The 9,836-nt window shown below is 35.0% G+C and overlaps 1 protein-coding gene across 1 annotated transcript; it reads right to left on the minus strand.

Annotated features, from left to right (window-relative positions):
* Positions 1-6,520: 6,520 nt before the first annotated feature.
* Positions 6,521-7,042, minus strand: LOC129003617 (baculoviral IAP repeat-containing protein 7-B-like). The gene has a single exon (XM_054431914.1). The coding sequence runs from the start codon at positions 7,040-7,042 to the stop codon at positions 6,521-6,523; it is 522 nt and encodes a 173-aa protein (XP_054287889.1).
* Positions 7,043-9,836: the final 2,794 nt, after the last annotated feature.

Genomic DNA, 9,836 nt, shown 5'->3' on the forward strand with positions numbered 1-9,836 from the left:
GTGTATTTTAATATTTATTTCTCGGAATGTTATCACCATTACAATAACCATAAACTAATAAATGTATATTTAAAACATTCAATTGTTGTAGTATAACTTGAATATAAATTTCCCTTAAAAAAGGAAAAAATAACATTCATAACCTCAAAAATAACTGGTCAACTCCAACATAAAAGGTTTCAATATTTACTCTACAATAACAAGAGAAATTTACTTGCAGGTTCTAAAGTCAATGATTTAGTATGTTTTAAAGACAATCTTTTATATTACCTACACAAATATATTGTGAAATACATTCAGTTTAACTCTTAAGGTAAAACTATAAATATAATTAACTACAAAAACAGTAAAATGTCACTTTTTAAGGGTTAATTTAATACATTGTAAAGGATTTTTAGATTAAACAGTTGCGCAATGTTATGTCATTAATAGTCTGTAAATATCATGAAATGTATATGCAATGCATTTTACAGAGACAGTTATCTAAATTTCCTGACCTAGTAATATCTAGAGATTTAGTACAGACTTCAGGAAATTCGTAGATACATTGGGAATAATGACAGTCATAAATGGAGACATTTAGGTATATCTATATATGTAATGTACAATATTAGATACTGCAGTAAACATTGCTAAAGTAGGTTATTGGTAAGTAAATAATATGATGAGTGTTTCGTGAAATAATGATTATGTCAGATATTCAATTATTTGTAAAAAAAAATATTTTTTCATACATTCTAAGTTTGATTTATTAACAACCAGAATATCAGAATCGTTTATAAGATATGATTTTGAGCAAGCGATTTAGTGCAAACAGAGTCTTGTCTTTACAACCAAGTAAAAATAAACTACTAATGAACCTTCCAAAGGTCAGGTAGTGATAAGAGGGGAAGTACCCATTATTTTAAGCTGACTCTTCAAATGAAAGTGGTTTACAAAGAAAAACATAACCTTAACCTAATAAAAATTTGAAAAACACGATTGAAATTAACATTGACCTCCTGTACAATAACAATTCAGACATTTGATAAAACATAAAAGTACCATTTTATAATACGCAATTAGTCTAGTGGCTAGGTCTTCCTACTGGTTCAAATACTTCTAATCACCCATGGGTTTTTAGCTACACGATAATATTCTGAACAAGTGGATTAGAGCCAAACTGAAGTCTTTACCTATACAGATAAAAATCAATAAATCTGTCTGGAAAAGATAAATCTTTGTACACACATTTTTCATATAAGGATAATTAAAATTTTCAAAGGGGTTGACCTATCCTGTCTTAAATTAACCATTTTCGGCAAGTATAGGCCGCCATCCGAGCAGTCGGGAAAATGGCGGGTGGCAACCCCAATTGCCATTCGACCGCAAAGGGGTTTAAATATGTTTTGGATATCAGGTAGCACAATACTATGTTTTCACTTATAAACTAATACCATTGAATTTATTTGGATGTGTACCATCCACGCAGTTATGGTCTAGTGGTATAAATAAAGTAGTTCTGTAAGTTAGTAAGTTAGTGGTAAGAGTGCGACCCATCCGTACTGGTGTTTCGAGTTCAAATCCCACAAAACACCAAAGACTAAACATATTATGTGATGATTATTGCGAGACCCAACTGTTTCTAAATAACCTTACTGTAGATTGGCCTACTAGAAAAAAGGTAATGCGTCTTTTTAAGTTTTAAAAACTTCTTTTACTAAACGCCAATCTTTAATTCAATTTTCACTAAAGACTTATGTGTTTATTCAATAAAAGGATTAACCACGGCGTAAGTTGTTATTCACACTAACCCATCTGCCACTGCCACAACCCATGTATTTTTATTTGTTATCCCTATCGAGGGCATGCTAACTACCATCTCCCTTGTACAAATGTCACCCCTCAGTATCCAGTGTAGCACGCGCCGCTGTGAGATAGTTCGTTGGTGGACAGTTCTGAGCCGGGGTTCCACGGGAAACTTCGTCCGTGGGAAATATTTACAAACTGTTAAAAAAGACTGTTATGAAATAGACACATTACACAACGCGTTCCCTAAAGTGTAAAATCAGAACAGAAACAGGCGTTACGTCACAGTAGTGTATAAAGGAAATATTTTAAATAACGTGTAGAAGAGTAGCAATAAGATGTTAATCAAGCTATCCTCCGAGTATAGCCTTATCTAATTTTAATTATTCTAAAAACTATTTAACAATCAAAACTTTTAGGCACTGGGGTAGTTTGTTGTAAAATCCCGTACATTGTAGACTGTTCCCGATTATTTTCCGTCGTCTGATATTATTATTATTTTTGTAAGGTTGGTAAGGACAAGGACCCATCAATGGTAAGGACCAATGGACACTTCCCTCTGTAAGACTCCATATCTAAGGATGGATTCAATGTACCTACTGATAGTAAACTGCGATACGTGTCTCTGTAGAGTAACCATTATCAAGTGTAGTAATGGAAAAGAAAATTACCTCTAACCTGATGTATAAGTTTTTAAATATATGTGAATATACAGTAGTAAACAAATCTATGCCACTAAATTTTTGAATTTTATCTATGAATGCAATTCAAGATATTCTTGATTTTTTAAATATTTTATTCTTATCCGTAGCCTGGAACCAAGTTTTAGCGAATTTCCCATATAGGGAATAAGCTATCACCGTAGTACTCATGGTAAGACCTGGACCCGGGACCGATTTTTTTTTCGTTTTGAGGTCCCTAGAGGCCAAAAACACCATCCGTTCAAATTCATATATATATATATATATATATTTATATCTAATATATAAAATTCTCGTGTCACAGTGTTTGTCTGCAAACTCCTCCGGAACGACTTCGCCGATCGTTATGAAATTTGGTGTGTAAATTCTGTAGGTATGCGAATAGGACGTAAACTATTTCCCGTTTCGAAATTCTTAAAAGGGCTCCACCCCAGTGGCTCTGGAGTTTCCCATGTTAACCTTATGAGAAATGGAATTAATGAATCTTAACAGCTGTTTCAATTAAACAAGTTGGTTCTGTTCTATGATGTTCAATAGCATTAAAGTTACAAGGATTACCAACAGGGTGCAGCACTATTATTTCTTTTACATTTATGACAACAGCTAATTTGCAACCAAAAGGTGAGTAAACGTAGCGAACGAACTTCAACCTGGAGGCGAGTTAGCGTAGCGAACGAGCTCCAACCCAAAGGTGAGTGAGCGTAGCGAACGAACTTCAACCAGGACGTGATTGAGCGATGCGAAGTAGCGAACGAGCTAACCTGAAGGCAAGTGAGCGCAGCGAACGAGCTCCAACCTAAAGGTGAGTGAGCGTAGCGAACGAGCTCCAACCCAAAGGTGAGTGAGCATAGCGAACGAACTTCAACCAGGACGTGATTGAGCGATGCGAACGAGATCATCTTGGAAATTAAACGTAACGGTACTTTCTTTCCATCGGTCTGTCTTAGGGGAAACCTATAACTTAGGCGATACGAAGTTCGCCGGGTCAGCTAGTATATATATATATTTATATATGTGTCCGTTAGCGCGATAACTCGAGCAAAAATGATCCGATTTTGATGAAATTTGGTACAAACGTGTAAACCTACGTTTATTTGAACGAGTTCGCGAACCAGCATGATCGGACCATGGGAATGGGGGTTTATGGGGGCTTTTATGGGGTAAAAATGGGTTTTTCCCATTTTTGACCCAAAAAACATAAAATTTTGCAATTTCTTTCTAAATTATTTTGTAGAGCTTAAAAAAACAAATAATTTAGTATATTGAAGCGTTATGATGCGCCCAATGGTTACGAAGAAAATTCCAAAAAATTGTAAATTTAAAATTCCTATGTTATTCTTATGGAGAATAAGTAAACTGTTGTAGTTTGCTTGTTTATTAACATATTTTGCCCAAATTTGGAAAATGTTTTTATTTCTTACTAACTATTAACATTTTACATAAAAAACACTTTCACCCTCCCTGTTGCAGCAAACCTAAGTATGTGTTTTAACTCATTCTATTCAAAAAGGGAATAAATGTGATATTTTTAAGGAGACATTTTAGTGTAAATCTAATCAAGCAAATGGAAATTCGCTTAGTCTGCAGGTTTGCTGCGGCGGGGGTATTTGTCATTATGTTGAAAACCATTAATTAGTAAAAAAAACCTCTAAAAAATCTTATGGTTTTGGACAATTTCCCCTTAAAATGTATGTGATACCTTGATGTTTTGGCTATGACACAAAACACAATATGTTTTTAAACTAAAGAAATCCCCCCACCAAATGATATGAATTAATGATAATCGTGATATTTTGAGCTGAGTGAAATCTGAATTTCAGATACAGCGTTGCTGTGTGAGATACATCACCGCTTCTGCAGCCCCATGCGAGGAGCTTGCGGCAATAACGACTGTGGGGAGCGAATAATGGGGAAAGACGGGTCGTTTTAAACCCATATTCCCTTAATGGTTTCATATTACCAGGAGCGCGGGGTTGACAAACAGCGTAAAAGTATTTCAAATGTATTACATTTTTGCGACATTTATATTTGCATTTGGTATTTAGTAGTTTTATTCGTGCCAAAGTCCAGGAAGTTGGTAGAGACATTGGGAATGACAGCCATAAATATTTATATGGAGTTCGATCAATATGTACTGTACAATATTAGATATTAAAGTAAACCTTGCTAAAGTAGGTTATTAGTAAATAAATAATATGATGGACGTATCATAAAATAATTATTACTAGTAATTATTATATCAGATACTCAATTAATCTGTCCAAATCAACATCATGTGCTAAATAAATACAGTAAGTTCTTAGTAGTGGATACATAGGGCTGCTGGGGAGTGACGTCACAAGAGCCATGTGGTGCTTAATTGACGGTTAAGCATCTGGTGGTAATGGTGCGTGACCTAGCACGTGGTGTGGTGGGTTACGGTATGGTGACGTCATGATGACGACATGCTGAGGTGTGAAAGTTAGGTGGATCGATATTTTCAAGGTTATTGTTGTGGTTTAAAAAAAACAGCATATCGGTAAAGGGATAAGTACCGATATGCTGATTTTTAAATTCTTTATTGAAAAATCAAAATTGACATACGAGGAATATAATTGTTTTCAAACTTAAACCTAATACAGATCTAAGCTAAACTAAACATTTGGATCATAGAGTTAGGTCTACTACAGTAACAACAGTTGTCAAATTGTCATCCACACATGTCGCAAGCGAAACAGTGTTTGCATTGGTAAGAAGAGTAAATTACGATTTTTTTTGTCCATGCATATTATACACTCAAAGTTTGCTTCTTTTATTGGAAACATAGTAGGAATTTTGTTAAATTTGAGAAATTAGCTATATATACGACATAAAACTGTTGGAGATAACTATTTGTACATGTTACCTTTGCAATGTTTGCGATATAATTTGTTGTTAATGAGATGTTGTCTTTAGCTAGTTCCACTACAGACTAATGAGAGACCCATCATACACATTCTTTTATGCTGTTTATGATTGCTATCTGGTATACAGCAAACATTCGCAATTGAAATATTTCCACTTTTGTCTTTGCATTTTATAAGATCGTCAAGTGAAAAGTTTGTTATTATGTACATATTACAAAAAGTGTTTGGATTTTGGTTTGCAATGTTTCTGTGAGAAAACTTATTAAAAACCACTATTTTATTATGTCACCATTATAAACATAAATTCAGAACTAAACTAAAATATCACTTTAATCCTGCAAGGTGTATCAGCTATTTAACTGGTATGGAAAAGTAATGTACACAGTGTTTCTACTTCTTCGTGAACAGTTGGCGGTACATGCGGGCAGAGCATTGTTCCACTAATTACAACCATGTGCCACATTTGCAACATAGTACCTTATATTTCTAAGACTTGTTTATTCATCCAAATCGTTATGTTTTTGAATGATTTTTAAAATAACAAACATTTGGTATATTGTACATTGCTTAATGTTAGACGTACAAACGATCAAGCTATATAAAAACAAATTTCCCACTCTTTACCCTATAATTTACTATTTATTTAAAGCAAATGTTAACTCTCATTACTCTTGGTTGTATTGTAATCCAACGTATTTCTGTTTATCGTTTGTCCTTTTGTGAAACTGTTTGAATGTTTTTTTATTGCTAGTTGTAGTACAGAAAACTATTCAATTTAACTAATTTCACTGTTAAATATGTTCAAATGTTAGGTAAGGCTTCTTTCACCGTCTTCTAGTCTTTCTAATATATCTATCACTTCATTGCTGAACATGAATCTTTTTACACTGTATGATATTATATAAGCATCGGTTTATGACCTAGCACGTGACCTAGGACATGGTGTAGTGGGTTATGTCATGGTGGCGTGTCAGAGCTAGGGTGGATCGATATTTTCAAGGTCGTTGTTTGGGTTTAAAAAAAATCAGCATATCGGTAGTGGGATGAATACCGATATGCTGATTTTTGTTAATTCTTTATTGAAAATTTAAAATACACACAATATAAGGAATATAGCTGTTTTAAAAACTTAAACCTAATACAGATCTAAACTAAAAACACTTGGATCATAGAAATTATAGGAGCTCTACAGTAACAACAGTTATCGAATCTCCATCCGCATATGTCACAAGCGAAACAGTGTTTGCATGGCAAGAAGAGTAGATTACGATTTTTGTTCATGCATATTATACACTCGATGTTTGATTCTTCTATCGGTGGGGGTACAGCAATGTTGTTTGTTGGAATCCTTTTCTTTTGTAGGGCGTTTCTTTCGGTTCTGGATCTCATTTCGTTGACGAAATCTTGTCCTTTGTGTACCAATACGAACGGACACTTGGGAAACCATTTCGCGTGTTCTTCCCAAGGATCATCGATATCTTGCCAATGGTGTAGTCCACCACCGCAGTAAAAACAAATCGTTTGGTCCTTTTTTCCTGCGTAGAAGAATCCTGCTTCAGCGAGTTCGATTCTACATTCGCTAACAAAACTTCTCGTTCGGGCGTGTATGTACGAGTTGATCCTATCATTTTCTTTTGAATATTCAGGATGTTTTATACACCACGACATGTTACTTCGAGCTCCGATGAGAGTAAAGTGGATAGTAGTAGGTCTCGCATCGTCCTTTTATGCGGTAGGTACCTTATTTTCGTGGAATGAAAACCAGCTTCTGATTGGTTGATTACAGCAGACGTTGCAATGTTCAAGGTCATCCAAAGTAAATTTTAAAAAACAACATATCGGTATTGAAACAAAATACCGATACGATCTAGCTTTTATTTTTCCCATATTTATTTCAAACATTTAGATAAACATATTTACAATAAACATTATTTTGACTACGCTAAATTATTACATTTGCAAAAACTAAACCTAAGATACAAATCAAATGAAGGTGAGGTGTAATGAAGAGGGTTCCCGATGATGGTGGTGTAGAATGCTCCTGTTTTGACTTGTGGTCAGGTCGTAAATTTATGGAGTTATTTCGTACTGAAGGAGTAGATTGATTGTGTTTAGTCTCGTTGCAAAGATTAGGTGTAATGGTGTAGACTTCTGATTGTAGCGGTGGGGTAGAGCACTCCTCGTCGTAGTCAGACCCGTTGTAATCACTAAAGTTCATAAATGGTAAATATTGTCCATGCTCCTTTAAGAATATCCCCCTCGTTTGTTGATGTTCAAATATTAAATTCCAATCTAAATGATCTTTGTAGTTTTCGATAAAACTTTCAGAAAGGTTTTGATATTTACAAATTTCCTTCCAACAGCAGTTGTTGAAAGTAGGAATCATCTCTACGAGTATTTTTTCTGAGAACCGTTGTCTTTTTAAAACGTGAAACCAATTCACCCTGTGAAAGTACATCCTCAACATTTCTATAGTGAAAATGTAGTGCAAAGAAAGAAGTTCCCAGTCCATAAACGTGTCGAAACGTTGCACAAAACTATCGGATAACACTCCGTGAGGAAATCGAGGTTCTTGCGAGATTAAACTCCAAGCACTCACGTTGGTACCCATCGTGTTATCGTGAACCTTAGAGTGTGCAAACTGAACGCTGGAATACTGTGGCAACCCTTTTATGTGATTGTAACAAACTTAGGTGTAGTGATGTTTGCAGATTTAAATTTGAAAATTTAAACCTAGAGATATTTTTTTGTTATTCAGATGATCTGGTTTCATATGGTTTGAGAACCAAAGCTAGCTCATTAAGTAAACGTGTGATGTTACTTCTGTTTAAGCCAATGCTACAACAAACACAAGTATCGGGACCACAAGTTGCATCATCGTTTGACCATGGACATTCCTTATAATGCTCACCATATTTGGACTTTGTTTTTGCTGACAAACCATGCCTATCTATTTTTCTCTGGATTTCAATAATGTTTTTGATTATTCTTTCGAACTTCAGTACAGCTTCTAAATTCCAACTCACCAACCCTAGTGCAGGATGTGTTAAAACTCGATACAATTCGTTGTTCATGATGGGTTTCCTTTAGCTGGTTCTACTTCAGACTGATGAGCGACCGATGTTACACCCCCCTTTTATGTTGTAAAGTTCAAGGTCATCCAAATTTGTTAAAAAAAAACAGCATATCGGTATCAAAACAAATACCGATATGCTGTTTTTTTACTCTTTATTTATTTATTAAATCTTTTACAAAAGTACATTCTACAAACAGAACTTAAATCTAAGGACGTTGTGACATGTGAAGAGATAATTCTGTAGAGTTGTTTCCGCTTGACCCACGAGACACCAGGTACAGGGATCCGGGTTCGATGCTTCTCAGATCTTCATTTTGTAGTAGATGTACAAATCGTTTAGGTAGAAATACTTGAAACTTCGGTTCATCCCCCGAAGTAAATGGTGCATCACTTAAAGAAACCACGATGGCATCCCCGATGGAAGTGTCAATCTTCTTGATATTGTGAATTGTATAATGTTTGTTTTCTTTTAGTTCTGAACACTTTTTAGTAAGTAAACAGTTTGATTTGGACTGTGCGTTGAATTGATCAACAAACGTTTGTAGGAAATGTGAACTCATGATTTATTTAGTTCGTCGTTGTTGCTAGCTTGGAGTCTAGAGTAATACTCATGCATTGTCAAGGTTTGCTCTTCGTATTTATACCCATCGCTACCCCCACCACTCCTCATTGGCTCCAAAAAAGCTGCTAATCGGTATACATTTTTCAATGCGCACTGTGATTGTGTATGTTGTTTGTTTTTTACTAGTCGACATATATTTTCCAACTTGGGAGATTCGAAATTCTTATCCAATATCACGTCGTAAACTTGCCGAGTCGTATATGCTTGTATCCAATTACGTTTTTCTAATCCTCTTGTGTATACAGTTGTAAACTCATTACAAAAATGATACATAATATTTTCGAGACTCTTGTAGTTTGTAAACCCTTCACACCAATCGATACTATGGAAGTATCTCGTAGTCCATTTATTGGTTCTTTTCGTTTTACTGTTGAGATTATTAAATGCGAATGGAGGTTCAAATAGAAATGGAAAGACAATTCCTGTATTTAAATCTAGGAATACTAGTTCCTTTATGATATATTCATTTTTGTTTCCTCGAAAAGCTTGAAATTCCACTACACAAGGTTTTTCTTGAATCTCTTCAACTCTGTCAGCGAAGGAAATCTTCCTCTCCATATCGTTTTAAGATAACAACTGGTTTCCACACCACGGTAGATCCCTTTTTTATAGATCAGGCCGTACAGTTGTCAGCGCGTTGGTGTATATTTAACGTGGGCACCTTCCCCCCAGTAGGCCTACCCCACGTGATGTTAACATATTTGCTGTCCTGTTTACATCGGCTACAGCTTATCTGTTGTTTCCTTTTTTTATTTCTTCTATTT

The sequence above is a fragment of the Macrosteles quadrilineatus genome, unplaced genomic scaffold, assembly GCF_028750875.1.
Source record: "Macrosteles quadrilineatus isolate MER2022 unplaced genomic scaffold, UCM_ALF_1.0 Scaffold_9__3_contigs__length_116548681, whole genome shotgun sequence".
In the NCBI taxonomy this organism is placed as follows: domain Eukaryota; kingdom Metazoa; phylum Arthropoda; class Insecta; order Hemiptera; family Cicadellidae; genus Macrosteles; species Macrosteles quadrilineatus.

Bases quoted from the DNA above. Each gene is read 5' to 3' on its own strand.
- LOC129003617 (XM_054431914.1), bottom strand. From the start codon at position 7,042: ATGTCGTGGTGTATAAAACATCCTGAATATTCAAAAGAAAATGATAGG.